At 36.0% G+C, this 19,015-nt stretch overlaps 1 protein-coding gene across 4 annotated transcripts in view; it reads left to right on the forward strand.

Moving 5' to 3' along the window:
* LOC106085672 (uncharacterized) overlaps positions 1-9,678 on the forward strand; it is a 28,756-nt gene extending 19,078 nt beyond the window's left edge. For all 4 annotated transcript variants that reach the window (XM_059366742.1, XM_013250005.2, XM_013250004.2 and 1 more), the window contains exons 3-4: positions 1,150-2,003; positions 5,179-9,678. In XM_059366742.1, coding sequence (XP_059222725.1) covers positions 1,150-2,003; positions 5,179-5,963 — 1,639 coding nt within the window. In that variant the 3' untranslated portion in view covers positions 5,964-9,678. The remainder of the gene's footprint in view (positions 1-1,149; positions 2,004-5,178) is intronic.
* The last annotated feature ends 9,337 nt before the right edge of the window (positions 9,679-19,015 follow it).

Below are 19,015 nucleotides of genomic sequence, written 5' to 3' on the forward strand. Positions count from 1 at the left end.
TATTGAATCGTCTAACCTTAAACGATACGAGATCTATCTGTTATACCGGAGCAGTTCTGGTACTCCTCGGCAGGTCTTTCTCTTCATCGGCAATGGTCGGACCACCGGTCGGTTTGATAAGATCGCACTTATTATTGCATCTTGGAGAATATCATGTAGACCAGCTTTGTGAGATAGTTGTCATGTGTTGGCGGACACTGGCGAAACCTACACACATGTCAAATAATTCTGCCAAGTCTCGGATTTAAACATTTTTTGGTCACGCAGTCTGTTACTGTTATTGCCCCCCGCCAGGACAGAGCAGTCATCTGCATATGATATTATCTCCACGCCAGAGGGTGGTGGAGGGAATTGGGAAATGTAAAGGTTAAACAGGTTTGGGGTTTAACTCTTTAGTGTGTTGTACACTGAGGCGGCAGCCCTTGCCAATGAAACACTCCATCGGGTCAATCCGGTACGAACATATAGTTTACAGGGTGGAAGAGGTGGTGTTGGTGGCAGGGTGGCTCTTCACGCTAATGAGGATTGGGTCGCGCAGCATGCTCCCACATATTACACTCTCCAGTCCTTAAGCCTTGGAAGGCGTGAGCAATTCCTACTTTTCCGCTGGTGGATCAAGCCATTACATGTGGTGCATCTAACTGATGATTATTGTATCCGTTCATGTATCCGTTCATCTTTTCATCTCCTTTCCGGCTCGGACTTGGAAGACTCGGAGCAGGCCAGCATATTGTACACAGAGGCGGCAGCTCTTGCTGATGAAGGACTTCATCGGGTCAATCCGATACGTACAACAGGCAACCAATGAAATTGGATGGGATTCTTGTTACCGTAGCAGCGTGTTTTGTGTCATCCATTCGTCTGTTGGGTTTTGTTAAGTATCCGGATCTAGGAACTCTGCGGCTTAGTTTGGGTGCATACAGAGGTATATAGTCTTAAGTCGAGTAGGATAGGTAGCGTTTGATTTGTGGTTCCTAACTTCTTCAAATGAAATGGGTTGTGGTCGATCTCCAAGGACTTCGTTGACTCTTTAGTTGTTTACCATTTCTTTGCATGTTTTTTTTTTTCATTTTTAAAGATCCACAATACTCGTAATTGTAAAAACATTTTTCAATGCTAATTTATTAACAACACTACTCTTCTTTACAGATGTGAAGTTTGCGGCAAAGGCTTTGGCCAACGGTACAATCTCAAAATACACGCTCGCACACATACCGGAGATTTTCCATTCGAATGTAAGATCTGCAAGAAGAAATTGCACACACAATCATCATTGCAAACCCACATGCAAGTCCATCAGCGTGTTCAGACGTCACAGGCAACCTCGACCATCAAATCCACGGCAACTAGTACCACGACCAGCGGCAACACCAGCTCAAGCAGTAGTGGCGGCGACAGTGCCCACAATTCCCCCACATCGACTATTGTGAAAATGGAACCGCAATTGTCATCTTCATCGGCCATAGATAATCATCCTAGCACAAGTAGCAATCTACTCTTGAGCCAGCACTCTTCAATGCACGACGATCTGGACGAGAATTCCGGACTGAGCGATGGCCTCAATAGCCTGAATGGTCATCAGTATGTTAGTACCAGTAGTCTGAATAATACTATGATTACAGCCACCGGTGAGGATTCTTCGGAATCTTCAAACACATCGCAGGAACAATTGAGACAAACACGACAGATATTGCTAAATGGATCAACGCCCACACGTGCAATTGTGATCAATAATTATCTGCAGAGTGATAAGGGTGTCGATACACTACTGTCACAGACGTCGCAACCGCAACGACATCATCATGCTCAAGTTATACGTCAGAATAGTAGCGGCGGTGCTGGTGGCGTTAGTGGTAGCAGTATTAGTGCCAGCGCCAGTGGCAGCAGTAGCAGTGGTAGTGCATTGCAACAGCAATTGATGCGCAAAACACCAATAATACATTCAACGGGCGGCGTAACTTCCTTATCTGGTTCAGTATTTGCCAGTTCGGTACAGCAAAGGGGTAAGTTTAAACTGTTTTCAATACGATACAATACTTATTCCTTGGGGGATAGATTGAGCTAACCGCCGTTGAATAAGTTATTTAAACATAAATGTTTTAATTAAAGATTAGTTGGTTAGTGGTTTATATGTACGGTTGGCAGTTCTAAATGTGATTAATACGTACACCTACCATTAAGTTATGAATTTGAACTAAATTTATCTACTTGGCCATGCCCATTCACTATGACACCACTTATTGAAGGCTGTATCATTAGTGAGTAGATAACCTGAGTTATTCATATAAGCATCCATGCAAACAGGGACGTAGTCGAGTAGTTGAGGGTCTATCGGTCCTGAGCTACCTACCCCCTAACAAAGTTTCAACATGGCCTCCCCAAAATAAGATCGTGCCTCATTTCCAAATGCAATGGTCATTTTATTGTAATTGAAGAACCATTTATGCGGTCATAATAATTGTCTACTCCTTCCTTATTTCCCAACTATGCTGAAAATATCTGGAAATTGGAAGAATATCACAGACCCTCATATATAACATGTTCTTTTTTTCTTATGCAAATCAATGTTCCATATCATACTTGGTAGCCCAATATCCAAGAAAAACACAACACTTTATCATTTCAACATGATCTGTATTGATATGCTGATTTATTCAATCCAGTAAAATTCACTGCTAAGGCCGCCAGTTAGGAGATGAGTGGAGAGAAACAAGTTCGTTTTAATGTCGGTCAAATTTTGCATTTCAAATCAGTGTATGAAAATACCTTTGGGGTTTTTCCTTTCTGATGGTTGATGCCAAGAGTTTGAAATGATATTCACAGAGTCGTTATCTCTTTTGAAATACCATAAGGCATTTGTAATGATTACTTACTTATCCTTCACCTTTTATCAGAAGGGTTGTTTAGGCTATATGGTCTTTTAGAGAGAAAAAAAATCATTTTTGCAATAAACTGAAAATTTGTCTATGGATAAATGTCACTAAAATTTGTTTCTTTAGATAAAATTTCACTGAAATTCCGTCTTTAGATAAAATTTCACTGAAATGTTGTCTTATGATAAAATTATTGAAATACCATAAGCCATTTGTTATGATTATTTATTTATCCTTTACCCTTCATCAGAAGTGATATTTAGGCCATACCATCTTTAAGAGAAAAAAAATTAATTTTTGTAATCCGGATTAAAATACTTTCGGAGGAAATTTTGTCTATAAGCTTGATTGGTGTTGTTGTTGTAGCAGTTTGTTGCGTTCAATCTTTCGTCTGCTCGATTCGGTTGAGTATCAAGACCCAGAAATTCTGCGACTAAGATGGGGTGCGTCCACAGGTATCTGGGTCTGAGTCGAGTGGGTCTGGCTGGACAGTTAAACACGTGACGTGTATCGTGCGGTCCCTGGTTACAATCTGGTCATACATCTTGCGCGTCGGCATCAATCCTTGCTCTGTAGGAGTTGAGGCGGCTGCATCGGCCGGTACGTAATTGAGCCAGAATTACTCTGGTTTGCCGGGGGCGATCAATTTCTTCAGGAGAAATGGGAGGCGGTCGTTCTTCAAGGACTACATTCACCCGGTAGCCATTTACCGCATCTGCTACCGTGTCTGCATGAATGTTGTATATACCTGCCTGATATGCCGCTTGATCTAGAGGTTCTTTCTTGTAGCGCTGAACCTCACGCTCTCGATCACGTAGATCTACCTTAAGGATTTTTAGGCGGTGGATAAATATCCACAAGAAAGATATGGATGGTCTCTGCGATAACAGCCCAAAAGGTATTGCTTAGACAGTATGTCGTTATGTCTTCGCACTGGTGGGATCTTTGTCTTCTGATGGAGGTGGTCCACATGAGAACTGAGGAGACAGCCCACCGCAGTTCGGAGGTCGTCATTCTGACAGATCTTAATATTATTCCACTACGTGTCACAACACGACGAGACCACACTGGCGCTGCATAACAAGTATTTTGGGACACTTCATGGTCGGAATCATTTCTCCATCGACCATCACATTCAGCTCGGTATTCACTTCACGCGTATTTGTAGTGAACAATGTGGCTGAAGATTTGGTGGCAGTTATCTTCAGATTTCTTGCAGCGAAATATGAGGCAAGTTCGTTGACCTATCGCAGATGCCAACAATGGGTGGGGGTCTGATGCAATCGTCCGCATATGATACGATCTCTATGCCGTCTGGAGGGGGTGGAATAGAGGATAGGTAGAGGTTGAACAGTGCCGCAGATATCACCCCACCTTGAGGAACTCCCTGTTTCACTCTATGGTGCTTCGACTTCTTATTACTAATTTCCACAAATGACTGGTGTCCACACAGATAATTCGCGACCCAGCGTTTCAGGCCTGGCTGGAGGGACGTGTTGGCGATGTCCTCCGATGTTTATAAGCTTGGTATGCGCCATTAGCGAATTTTCGGTTGCAGCCAAGACATTTACGTCGCCTCTGATAGAATAAAAGGAGACATTAATCGACATCGATTTATAATTTTGTCCGAATTTTAATCATATTTGGCAAATAACTTACGTACCTTAAGTACTAAAACTAAGCGTTTTTATTTGCAAATAACTTTAATTTCATTTTCATTTGTATTTGCAAGAAAACATTCTCCAATGCCTATTTAGTCATCTTAATACGCAAAGAAAGTTTCATTTAAGCTGCGTACCTGCAGCCGAAATTTTCGGTAACGGTATCGGTTTTCTTATAGTAACGAAAATTTCGCAAGAGTTGCATACTACCTTTTAGATAATATTTAACTGAAATGTTGTCTTTAGATAAAATTTCACAGAAATTTTATTTTCTCTTCAGATAAAATTTCACTGAAATTGAATTTTTTCTTTAGATAGAATATCACAGAAATTTTGTCTTTAGATAATATTTCACTAAAATTTTATCTTTAGAAAAAATTTTCCTCAAATTTTGGCTTTAGATAAAAACTGAAATTTTGTCATTAGATAAAAAATCACTGAAATTTTGTCTTTAGATAAAAGTTCGCTGAAATTTTGTTTTTGCTTAACATTTTCTGTTTTTTTTTTTTTTTTAATTTATGTCTATGGCAATAATTTCACTCTGAAAAAAATCTATTGAAATTTTGTTTTTGGAGGAATCTTTTTCCTGGCTGCTTATTCACAAAACATCAAATTAATTTCCTTTCTTTTTCTTATTGTTTTAGGCACTTCACCATCACCCTCGCCCTCATCATCGTCAACTTCATGTTCCTCTTCAGTTGTGGTCTCTAAACCGGGTGTGCCCTTATCACTGGCATCGGCTGCCTTGGGTTCCTCTTCGATAATACGCAGTACACGTGATCACGATTTAAATGGTCACCATCATCAGCAACAGCAGAGTCAACAGCAACGTAATAACCACCGAAATCACCACCGGCGTCGTCATCTGGCCGATATGGATGATGACGATGACGATACGAATTTACATCATCCCACAAATGGACGTCATTTCGACGATGACGACGACGTTATGTTAGATGAGAAATCTTCCCCGTCCCTGGCCACAACAGCCATTAAAACTGAACCGAATTTCTATGTGTCCGGTGATAACTCAAATGAGATGCTTATCAAAGAGGAGGTCGTTTTCCACGATGATGCTTCCAATCATTCGCCCCACTCACCGCCCGGCTCCAAATTTGGCATGTCGAATTTCGACAATGATTTGGATCATCATGTCGATCTGTCGCATGCTCTGCCCACATATGGTTATCTCTTGGATCAGCACTCCATACCGGACACAATACCAGCTCAGTTGTATGCGGACGAGGATGATTTTCGATTAGATCACAACTCCCTGGGAGCTTTGCACAATAATTCCTCATCGACGAACGATGGTGATTACATCAAAAAGGAGTGGAGCTATGGCACAAGTTCAAATTATACAATAAATGGTAAATTCGATGATGATAGCAATGCCCTATGCGATGCTGCAAATTTTATTTATAATTGATTGACACCGACACCACCAACATCATCACCGGTATTCATAGGTGATGGTTGATACTGATGATGATGCTAATGATGAGTCTGACGATGGGACAATATCTCTTGCAGCATTAAGGCTTATGCGCGCACGCCCCGCCCCTTCCGCCCTTCTTCTCGCTGTTAACCACAATAAGGAAAAGTGCGTTGGGCAATGTGTAGCATAGTTGTTGTAGAGTCGCAGACCTTGTTTAGTAGCAGAGGTGAAAAAACCCCAAAAGTAAGACCATGATGAACTATATTTTCTGCTTTTTCCAGGAAAATCGGAATGCATGTTTTGAATTTAGCGAGCGCCCCTCAAAAAATATCGAATTTGAAGGCGATATTAAATACAAAACATGCATCGTGTGTTTGTGTATGTGTGTGAAAACAAAACAAAAACAAACAACAACAACAAAAAAACCCAACAAAATGCCAACAAATTTACTAAGTATTCTTTTATTGATGATAGAAACAAACAAAAACAAGCACATTATTTGAAGAAAAAAAAAAACAAAACAGAAATTATATTTTAAAAAAACAAAACTTAAGATAAACGTCGTCGTAACACGAAAACAAAACAAATGAAAACAAAACTAAAAACTAAAAAAATATGCATAGGAAATTTACCTAGAATCTAAGACGGATTTTTATTCTGTTCTGTTTTTGGTTTAGTCACATGAATTTTATTTCAAAGAATTCAACTCCTCCTCGCATTACACGAAAAAGAAAAACTGAAACCAATTCAAATCCATGCAAACAAAAGAACTGTTGTAAACAAAAAAAAAAACAAAAACAAAAACAAACAAATAATGATGGTCTGATGATGAAAGTATCAAATCATTTGGCTTTCTTTTACTACATAGAGACATATACATAGACCAAACAGCTGATCGATCTATCGATCTACAAACGACTCACAGACAAACAAGTAGCAAAGGGAGAGAGAGAGAGAGAGTCAAAAGGTTAAATTATTCTTAATGGATTAGAAATATATACATATACAAATAATTGTACTTTTAGTCCATCATTTATGATTTGCGATAAAAGTAGCATTTAAGTTTATCTCTTTGTTTGTTGTATCCTTTCTCCTCCAACTTTCTTCAGATATGGATATTTTTGGTTAGTTTTTAAATTTTTTTTTATCTAATCAATATCTCAGTGTGTGAGTGTCTTCTCTGTATGTGTGTTATACATTTACTACATACTACCAATATGTATTTGTGTTATTTGATGTTACATAATGATTTCCTTAGTTCTAAGCATCCTTAATGTGTCTGTAAAATTATATGAAATCTCTTTCCGCCCAAGTCATACTTCTCAAAATATGTAAGTCAAAACTTCTTAGCTCAGCTTTGACTGGGGCTTTTTCGTTGTTCCCTTTTTTCTCCTAAAAAACTCTCCACATTTCTTTTGTCGTCTGAACTACCACATGGTTAGAATAATGAGTGTTGTGTCTGGAAAGGAAAGGAATTGTCCAAGCCTATAATGCGGAACAAAAATGATTTTTGAAAGGATTATTGCTGAGTTTTACATTAAGCTTAGATGGTTACTTTATTATATTGACAGAGAGAGAGAGAGCAAGAGATTTGCAATCTCTTACTGCAAACTATTTTAACATTTATGATTCTCATTTCCAAAATTCCTCTTTGAGGATTAATCATAACATTTTGTACTATATGTATATTAGCTATGAAATTATATAATTTACATTAAATTTATGACTATTAAGAAATTTTATTTTATTGTTTTTCATTTCTCATTTTTATTCCAAAGTTATTTTTATATATACCTTGAGGTTGCAAAATGCAAATTTGCCCCATGAACATTCCATTAAGGAGCAGGGGCAAACTTCCTTAATGTTATTATTTCAAAATGTTCTCTTGTTTTAGGTTTAATTTATTTGGCAGCTGCCTTAGAGGTTTTTCGGATAACTTGTGAGATTTTACAAGATTTTCAGGAGTTTCATATCGTAAGATGAAATTCGAAGTTTACAGCTCAATTTTGACCCTCATGTAAAAAAATAACATACACTTTCCTTTCCCTTTTTACTTGCCTTTTCGTTAGATTATGAAGACTACTAGAATTTGGTATTTCTACGTTGTTTGTTAAGCTTTAAAAAATCCAAGTATCAAGTGATTGCTTAGGACGAATTAGACTGCATTTTCGTAGGTTTAGATGAAAAGAGGGTGCACTCTAAATCCGTGTCAGGAATTCTGTGCTTCTCATAAAGTCCGTCATCATTTTTCATGTTCTGCTCCCAAATTGATTCAAGTCAGATATCGTATCTCCACCCAACTGCTGTAGGCGGCGAATGCCGGGCATTGATAGAGGAAATGTTGAAAAGTGCATGTGGAGGTAGAAGAGCAATATCCTTCCGACCCATAGGACCAATCACTGCGGAATATGATGGCCATTGGTTATTTAAAGACGCCAATAATTTGCCTAGTCACACCGAGTAGTACAGGCACACGGTACTAAGGCAGGATTTACTACTAGAAGGTTAGGTCTCTTGTCGAAACCAATAAGTGGAAAAAGCCCATACATATTGAGCATGTAAAAATAGGTCGTTTAAATGACGTCATAGATAAGAGAAAACTCAAACCAAGAATGAATGTAGAAAGAGAACAAAATGACATTCTATTAAGAATTCAAAAATTGAATGTCGGCTGATTGCTTTTCACAATCTTATTTAGTGAGTACTGGTATTTATGCAATAATCGGTGACATCCGGCCTCTCATTGAGGCTCTCCAATCGATGCCGCTGAAGTTGTTGTTGTTGTAGCGATCCTCGTCAATTTCCATATGTGAGCAAGCTCGTTCCGGTAGAACCGTGATAGCCATTGGTTATTTAAAGCTCCAATAACTCCACTTGTCATATCTAATTAAGAAAGAGCCGGTGCAGCCCGACCTCCCACTGAGACTCTCCAATCGATATCGCTGGTTGTCCCCGACTGCAATTGCAGCTAATACGTAAACGAAGCATGATCGGGAGTAGCGAGAGGCATTGGGTCAACTCTAGTCTATAATCAATAGAGTTGCGTGATTCGCTGACCAATTAAGAGTATTGGGTAATAGGCACGAATTCCGAAAGATGGATTGCACAACAACTATACTTTATACTTGTAGGTATCGGATTGACACGATGGAATCCTTCATCGGTATGGGCTGCCGCCTCGGTGTAAAACACACTGCTACAACAACAACTATACCTACCGAAAAAAAGGCCCTGTGACCTTTCAAAGGCATTTTATATGTGAATCGTAATCTTTAATGATTAGTCTGAACTCCCGAACTCGATGAAGAGATGAATTGTGAACTACATATGCGGTTGTCAGTCATGCACAGAGTTTAAAACGCCATGTCGAAAAAACGTTCAGTTAAACGGGAAATTTCCCGTTCTTTCCCCGTTCCTGCCTCATCATTGCTCCCTCCGACCCCTACTACATTGAAGATAATAACATGCCCAGATGAGGGCTCTAAGGGGCATAGGTTAAGTTATGTTAGGTTAGAGTGGCAGTCTTAAACAGACTCACTTAGACTTATTTAGTCCATTGTGATACAACAATGACGACAGACCAGGCCTCTGGTGGAAATCGAACCCACGACCCTTGAACAGGTAATCCGAGCAAGCTTCCTATTGGGCTATCGGGGCGACCAAAGCGGACATATCATTGATGAGCTGTGGGAACGAATAGATCTTTAGGTATCGACTGCTGCTGTTAGAATTTTGCAGCAGTCGATACCTAAAGATCTACGAAATGAACAACCATACTACTCACCATCTGACGAAAGAGGTCTCCATTGAGCTTGAAGTCAAAGTCGATATGCAAAGAATGACGACAATAAATCGCTGGAAGATTCTAAGGATGACACTCTACGGCCTCTTCTCGCCTACAGCGCCATGCTTCTGCAATCTGGAATAAGGCCAAATAAACATTATGAAACTACCAGAAGTAAAATATGCAGCCCCAACGTAGACCACAGGAGTGAACAATACGCAGTGGAGAAACCTTCAGATCGTCAAAATACAGCTTTAAGGATTATCGCAGACTGAAACCCTCAACGAAACATGTCAGAAGCAACATATGCATGTTTAGAAACGCGATCCGACAACACTTAAACACTTACAACCCTTTCAATATACATCTTGGTGGGCCACCCATTGTAGATGACGAGAAGAAACCTAGATATAAAAAAACATAGTCTCTGTCCCAATAGATATCCGGATGATGTGCCAAACTAGCCGCGTATGATTATTTCTGCTCATCATCGTTAGATCTTCTGTAAACAGTATTAGGCGATTCGACAACATCTCACCGATCCATTATAAGCTTCTCATACGTAACGAGCTTGCAGTAATTCACCAGGATACTATAGCCAGTGCGTCTTCATTATATCGTCCGAATATAGTCCTTGGTGGACGACAACCACCCGTTGTAGATGACGAGAAGAGATGGTGGTGTAGCAAACTAGCCACGTATCCTTATTTCTGCCCTGCATGTAACATAAGACCTCATGATACTAAATAGCTATTTATATGTCCGGATAAATCAACTAATCTAACTCTATATAAACCGCTCCATCTGACGCGGTCAGCTTCATGCAGCTAGATCTGGAGACTATAGCCGAATCGGAATAATCTCCGAACAATAACTAATGGAAGTCAGAAGGGGCAAGGTTAAGGCTGTTAAACAGGTGAAACAAAACTTCCCATAATCTATTTGCCACATAGATTTTGACAAATCCTGCAATCTATGATCAAGCGTTGTCTTGATGGAGAATTATGAATTCGTTGATTATTCTCTTCAAAAGAATCTGAAAATGCCCCCTGTAGTCTTTGATGCAATTTTAATAGCTCATACAACAGAACACCGTTCTGATCTCACCAAATACTGGGCAATGGGTATTTAATTGCGAGTTGATTTCGATGATTGAATTTGGGTTAAAATACCTTTTTAGGCATAGCGTTAAGTCAGTATATTCGAATATTGGATATGCAAAATCACCTTTCAACGTATATCAGCTTCAATTCATATGGGATCCAATTACCTTCTGTTCAGTTATCCCAAACGTTGAAAAATCACCTGTTGTGTGACACCTAATGATATGCAAGATTCTTTTGAGTTTAACAACAATCTGTGGTGGAGTAAGATTTCCTATTCCTCACACTCAATATTTTTAAAGTTATCAAGTCTCTCCTCTTGTCTTCTGGGTCGAAAAGGCCACTTTTGAATAGCGCAAACAATGTTCATACAATTTTGGAGTAGGTGTATTTTGATCGTAAGATTTTAGCAAAAATCGTGAACTTTCATCAGGGACAAGGCCACCAAACTTTCGCATAAAATATCGCTTTTAGGCTAAAAATTCAAAATTTTGTGTGTTTAATCTTTAACATCTTTGGAATTGTAATAACAGATGTTTAATTCTTCAATATACAATATTTGTTATTATTGGGACAAATCATATGTCATGTATTATTAAAACTGATCAAATTGTATATAAAATATCTGTTGTTGTTATTGTAGCCACATTTTCATGTGTAGATGGCGGTCCTCGTCAAGCTCCTGTAGGTGACCAAGCTCGTTCCGCGGGAACAGCGTGGCCAATGGTTATTTAGAGGCGCCAATAACTCGCCTTGTCATATCGAGCATCATAGGCACTCAGTATTTGTGCAAGAGCCGGTGTCGCCCGATCTCTCACTGAGATTCTCCATTCGATACCGCTAGTTGTCCGCAACTGCCATTGCAACTACTCCGTATGGAGCATTCCACTATCCGCAACCTGCGGACGCGCCCGGTAGCTCGCAGCTAAGCTTCTCGAGACATCAATGAACATCACACAGATCGGACCTCAATGTTCCAGCCAGTGTGGTGCTCACAGTTATCCCATTCCGGGTAAAATATCAGTTATTTCATGCAGTTAGCCCTGATCTATTCCCCATATCATAAAAAACCATTATTTTTATACCTTCCACCATAGGATGGGGGTATTTTAATTTCGTCATTCTGTTTGTAACATCTCGAAATATGGGTCTAAGACCCCATAATGTATATATATTCTTGATCATCATGTCAATTTAAGTCGATCAAGCCATGTCCGTCCGTCTGTCTGTAGAAAGCACGCTAACTTTCGAAGGAGTAAAGCTAGCCGCTTGAAATTTTGCACAAATACTTTTTATTAGTGTTAGGTCGGTTGGGATTGTAAATGGGCCAAATCGGTCCATGTTTTGATGTAGCTGCCATATAAACCGATCTTGAGTCTTGACTTTTTGAGCCTCTAGAGGGCGCACTTCACGTCCGATTTGAGTGAAATTTTGCACGTGGTGTTTTGGTATCACTTCCAATAACTGCGCTAAGTATGGTTCACATCGGTCTATGTCTCGATATAGCTGTCATATAAACCGATCTTTGGTCTTCACTTCTTGAGCCGCAATTCTCATCCGATTTGACTGAAATTTGGAAGAAATTTTGTACAACGGCTTTTCTCATGACCTTCAACATACGTGTCTTATATGGTCTGAATCGATCAATAGCTTGATACAGCTTCCATATAAACCGATCTCCCGATTTGCTTCTTGAGCCCCTACAAGGCGCAATTCTTATCCGAATAAACTGAAATTTTACACTATGACTTCTACAATGTTCAGCATTGATTTATGGTCCGAATCGGACTATAACTTTATATAGCTCCAATAGCATAACAGATCTTATTCAATATTCTTTGTTTGCCTAAAAAGCGATACCGCCCATAGAACTCGACAAATGCGATCTATGGTGGAGGGTATATAAGATTCGGCCCGGCCGAACTTAGCACGCTCTTACTTGTTTTTCCCTGTATTCGGCTTCATTGGTGTCGCTTTGAAAGTGTTTGTACGGAAGTTTTGTATTAGCTACCAAAGCTACTGAAAATTTCAAGTTTTTCTTTATATTATTGTTTTTGTTAGTTATAAACCAAAGTTCTTGGGTCAATGTATGATACTGAATAATACATCCATTTGGTACATCAGATAAGAAGATTGATTATATTTCATCTAGCCCTTACAAGAACTCAGCAACATTTCTAGTTTCATTCATTTGAAAAGTTCCTGCATTTTTAATATCAAACAAAATGGAGTAAATTATGGATTCTTTTTCATACTTTGGTTTTATTATTATTAAAATTATAATTTTCTTCTTTAAAATTAAAAACTACTATTTGTAAATATGCCATGAATGTAAATGCGTGTGTGTGTCTCCCTTGGTGTGTATGTAAATGTCATAGTTTTAGCTCTTTTTTTTGGTGTCCTTAAACAAACATTTAAATAGAAATATAATGAAAACATAAACATAATGTATGTTGTTGCCCGATGAATGCATGTTTTAAAATATATAAAATAAAATAAAAAAAATCAATAAAATCAATTCCTTGTGTATGATGATAATAAATAATAATAATAATTATATAACAAATGTTAGAGTAGATCTATCCTCCCTATTATATATACATACATAGAGTAATACATGTAGTCTATATTTATATATATATATATATATATATATAAACTTTATGTATAAATATTTAAATTAGTTTTTCAAATAAATTAGCAACCCGAGCAAATTATAGGAAAAAAGGAAAATTTTTTTCTTTAATTTGTATGCTGCAAAATTAAATCTTTTTACATATATAATAAATACATTTTTGCCATACTACTTGCAAAAAAGAAGAAATTGAAAAAAAAATAAGAAAAATGAGAAAAAAACACACCTGTGGAATTTGAAATCGATAAACAATAACAACCTACCTACCTTTATGGCATAAGGATGTAACAAAACAAAATGAAATGAGATGAAATTTGTATGTGGCCGCCCCCCCATATATATGAAGCTAAACACGCTACGATACCAGTGCAATATTTTTTCAGTGTAAGCAAGCATACAATTTCCAAACAAGAAAGAAAAAACAAACAAAAACAAACAGATCAGAGAAAAACCTTTTCCTTTTTGAAGAGTTTTTACAGAAAACGGAGAAGAAACTTCCTTAAACTAGAGCAAAGATGGGGAAAACGAAAATTCAAGTAAGAGTAGCCGCCCAGGCTTCTCTTCTGCCCAAGTGAAATGTGATTTAAAAAACCCAACGATTTTAATTTTAATATTTTTTTCCATTTATTTTTCAATATTTTTGTATATTAAAACAAAACAAAAACAAAAAGAACATTTAAGCAAAGTGCAATAAACATTCACATCATTCGTATTATTCTTTTTTAAACTTAACATTTTAGACATTTGTTTTTCCACAAAGCTTGTATTGATGATCCTCAAGAACACTTCAACTCACTAACAACTAATATTGAAATTTATGCATTTAACTTGAAAGTATGGACATTTTTTTTTTGCTTATTTATGATGATTTGCTTTGTCTCATATGTGGCATCAAAATTATATATATTTTTTATTTTTACAAAATTATTTTCTTATTTTAATTTATAATTTCTCTCCTCCTGCCCCTCCGATAACAGAATAATCATTGCATTTAAAAAAGAAAACAAAAAAATTAACAAAAACTCTGCTGTTAAATTAAATTATAAATAAATTTAACGTTTACATTTAGCATGTTAGTAATCATTTTAATCATTATTATTATTATTATTATTAATAAAATTATGTATTATAGTATATACAAAAAAAAAAATAATATAACTTTAGTCCCCTCTCATAACTCCCATAAAAAAATTCTGCTAAAGCACTTGAACACTTCTATATTGGTTTTTAATTTTTGTTTTTTTAAATATTTCTTGTTTTTGAAAGTAGAACAAATTTGAATAGTACCATAGTAGCAGTTAGTAGTAGTCATAGTAGAGAAGAAAAAAAAAACGTTTTTAATCATGCATTAATCCAAAACAAAACATTACACAAACATTACATAAATTAAACATTAAAAAATAAAGAACAGAAAACACATACACAAAACTTTAGTGAAATTTAACAAAATTTGTCAAAAAGCAAAAAATTTAACATACACATTAACACATTTAGCAAAAACCATCGGAATAAATTGAAAAAAACGTATATATATATATATGAAATAATTAAAAAAAAAAAACGAGAAAAAAAATCAAATAAAAATTCTCCCATAATTAATTAGTAGTCAAATATAGCACTTAAGAGGAACATGTTTAGATTTTTAGATCACCAACATATACATACACCAAAAATATATTACAATTTTGTTTATATATATATTCATATATATATATGTATATCTTATTAATCCATCTCTCAATCCACATACATATTTAACATAACACCATCAACATATTTAACAGAACTTTTCAGAATTGTTAATTTCCTTTTTTCTTTTCACCTCCCTCATTATTGTGTGCTAAGATGGTTTTATATATATAACATACGATTCTATTTTGTTAAATCGTAGGAACTTTTATTAACAACACTTTATATATTTATGCATTTAAGCTTCAGACAATTCAGCAGCAATTTTCTAATCCAAAATTGTTTTCATGTCCAGTGGCCTGAAACAAATCCTTCGATTTTTTAAACTTTTTAAATTCAATGAAATTTTGTCTTAGATAAAATTTCATTGAAATTTTGTCTTTAGATAAAATTTCATTGAAATTTTGTCTTTAGATAAAATTTCATTGAAATTTTATCTTTAGATAAAATTTCATTGAAATTTTGTCTTTAGATAAAATTTCATTGAAATTTTATCTTTAGATAAAATTTCATTGAAATTTTGTCTTTAGATAAAATTTCATTGAAATTTTGTCTTTAGATAAAATTTCATTGAAATTTTGTCTTTAGATAAAATTTCATTGAAATTTTGTCTTTAGATAAAATTTCATTGAAATTTTGTCTTTAGATAAAATTTCATTGAAATTTTGTCTTTAGATAAAATTTCATTGAAATTTTGTCTTTAGATAAAATTTCATTGAAATTTTGATAAAATTTCATTGAAATTTTGTCTTTAGATAAAATTTCATTGAAATTTTGTCTTTAGATAAAATTTCATTGAAATTGTGTCTTTAGATAAAATTTCATTGAAATTTTGTCTTTAGATAAAATTTCATTGAAATTTTGTCTTTAGATAAAATTTCAATGAAATTTTGTCTTTAGATAAAATTTCATTGAAATTTTGTCTTTAGATAAAATTTCACTGAAATTTTGTCTTTAGATAAAATTTCACTGAAATTTTGTCTTTAGATAAAATTTCACTGAAATTTTATCTTTAGATAAAATTTCACTGAAATTTTGTCTTTAGATAAAATTTCACTGAAATTTTGTCTTTAGATAAAATTTCACTGAAATTTTGTCTTTAGATAAAATTTCACTGAAATTTTGTCTTTAGATAAAATTTCACTGAAATTTTGTCTTTAGATAAAATTTCACTGAAATTTTGTCTTTAGATAAAATTTCACTGAAATTTTGTCTTTAGATAAAATTTCACTGAAATTTTGTCTTTAGATAAAATTTCACTGAAATTTTGTCTTTAGATAAAATTTCACTGAAATTTTGTCTTTAGATAAAATTTCACTGAAATTTTGTCTTTAGATAAAATTTCACTGAAATTTTGTCTTTAGATAAAATTTCACTGAAATTTTGTCTTTAGATAAAATTTCACTGAAATTTTGTCTTTAGATAAAATTTCACTGAAATTTTGTCTTTAGATAAAATTTCACTGAAATTTTGTCTTTAGATAAAATTTCACTGAAATTTTGTCTTTAGATAAAATTTCACTGAAATTTTGTCTTTAGATAAAATTTCACTGAAATTTTGTCTTTAGATAAAATTTCACTGAAATTTTGTCTTTAGATAAAATTTCACTGAAATTTTGTCTTTAGATAAAATTTCACTGAAATTTTGTCTTTAGATAAAATTTCACTGAAATTTTGTCTTTAGATAAAATTTCACTGAAATTTTGTCTTTAGATAAAATTTCACTGAAATTTTGTCTTTAGATAAAATTTCACTGAAATTTTGTCTTTAGATAAAATTTCACTGAAATTTTGTCTTTAGATAAAATTTCACTGAAATTTTGTCTTTAGATAAAATTTCACTGAAATTTTGTCTTTAGATAAAATTTCACTGAAATTTTGTCTTTAGATAAAATTTCACTGAAATTTTGTCTTTAGATAAAATTTCACTGAAATTTTGTCTTTAGATAAAATTTCACTGAAATTTTGTCTTTAGATAAAATTTCACTGATATTTTGTCTTTAGATAAAATTTCACTGAAATGTTGTCTTTAGATAAAATTTCACTGAGCTGGTTAACTTCTCCATGCACTATGGGATGGTCTCCAAGAACGACATTCGTCAGTCGTTCAACACTTTGGCTGTCATATCCTCGTGAATAAAATTTAGTCCCGCTTTATAAGTCGCTTTATCTATGATCTCCCACTTTGAGCGCCGAATTTCTCGCTCCGTAGAGCAGAATGTCCGTCTATGACGCTCAACGCCTGGGTTTGAATCCTGGGGAAAACATCAGAAAAAATTTTCCGCGGTGGCTATACCCTCCTAACGCTGGCGACATTTGTGAGGTACTATGCCATGTAAAAACTTCTCCCCAAAGAGGTGTCGCAATGCAGCACTCTGTTCGGATACGGCTATAAAAAGAAAGTCCCTATCATGAGCTTAAACTTGCATCGTACTGCACTCATTGACATGTGAGAAGTTTGTCTCTGTTCCTTAATGGAATGTTCATGAAGTCCGAATCTGGCGTTTTGGGGCGGTGGTTGCCTATTTGCAACCATGAGGTGATCCACATAAGTACTAAAGATGCAATTAATCGCAGTCCGTAGAGCAACTTTCCGAGAGGTCTCGAACTTATTCCACTGCGTGTCAATCATTCCACTGAGCACTGACCGTCCAATGACTTTATATGAATTAACAAGGTTTTTTGTACTCCCAGTTGTTGTTGTTGTTGTAGCAGTCTGTTGTGTTCTATCTTCCGACTGCTTCATTCTGTTGAGTGTCCAGATCCAGGAACTCTGCGACTAAGATGGGATGCGTTCAGAGGGATTTAGTCTGACTCGAGTGGGTCTGGCTGGGCAGTTAAACAGGTGACGTATGTCGTGTGGTCCCTGGTCGCAATCGGGACATACATTTTGCACGTCTGCATCAATCCAGAACGTAATTGAGCCAGAACAACTCTGTTTTGCCAGGGGAGGTCAATCAACTACAACCATCCGGTAGCGATTTACCGCATCTGGTACCGCTTCTGGTACCGCTTCTGGTACCGCTTCTGGTACCGCTTCTGTATGAATGTTGTACGCGCGTACGTGCAAGAAGACATTCCAATGCTCCGTTCGACTTTGTTGAGATCTCGTCTCATATATGCGGCAATGACGAGCAAAACAGTCGTCGCGCTAAGCCATTTGCAAAATTTTAAACCTATCTTTGGTTGAGAGGCTAGTACAAACTCCAAAAAACAGCACCATCTGTGTGTTGGGCTCAGCAAGAGCCCTGAGGACATTCCTATTGGATGGTTTGACTTACATGTAACCTCGGCTCATATATGCGACAATGGCATTCAAAGAAGTCGTTGCACTATGCCACATGCAAAATTTTACAACTGTCTTTTGAAGGCTAGTGCAAACTGCGCCGTCTGTGTGTTGAACTGAGGCCATTTGTTTCTTGGCATCATCAACCATGACATAATTACCAGGTAGTGTACCATAAACAGCTGAGTACAATTTTTTCTCGCGAAGTGCATTATCTGTCAACGAGATTTGGTTGTGTGTGTGTGTGTATTATAGTTAAGAACCATAATAAATACAAATAATGAAAAATGGCGCGGACTAGTATAATACACAAAATCAGAGTTGCACTAATCACTGATTTTGACAGATAGTGTACACAATATTTTGAGTACACTACTGCCACTACCTGTAAATGAATATATGATGGCATGAACTAACAACAGTGTCAACCAATTTTAGGTTAATGACTTTGTGGGTGGGACATTTCAAGTTAGGGCCAGTAAAGCAAACCTCCAAAAGTGTTAATAGTTCTTAGGCCGCACTCTTTCCCTTTCTACGAGGGCTGCTAT

Source organism: Stomoxys calcitrans, chromosome 4, assembly GCF_963082655.1.
Source record: "Stomoxys calcitrans chromosome 4, idStoCalc2.1, whole genome shotgun sequence".
NCBI classification, from domain to species: domain Eukaryota; kingdom Metazoa; phylum Arthropoda; class Insecta; order Diptera; family Muscidae; genus Stomoxys; species Stomoxys calcitrans.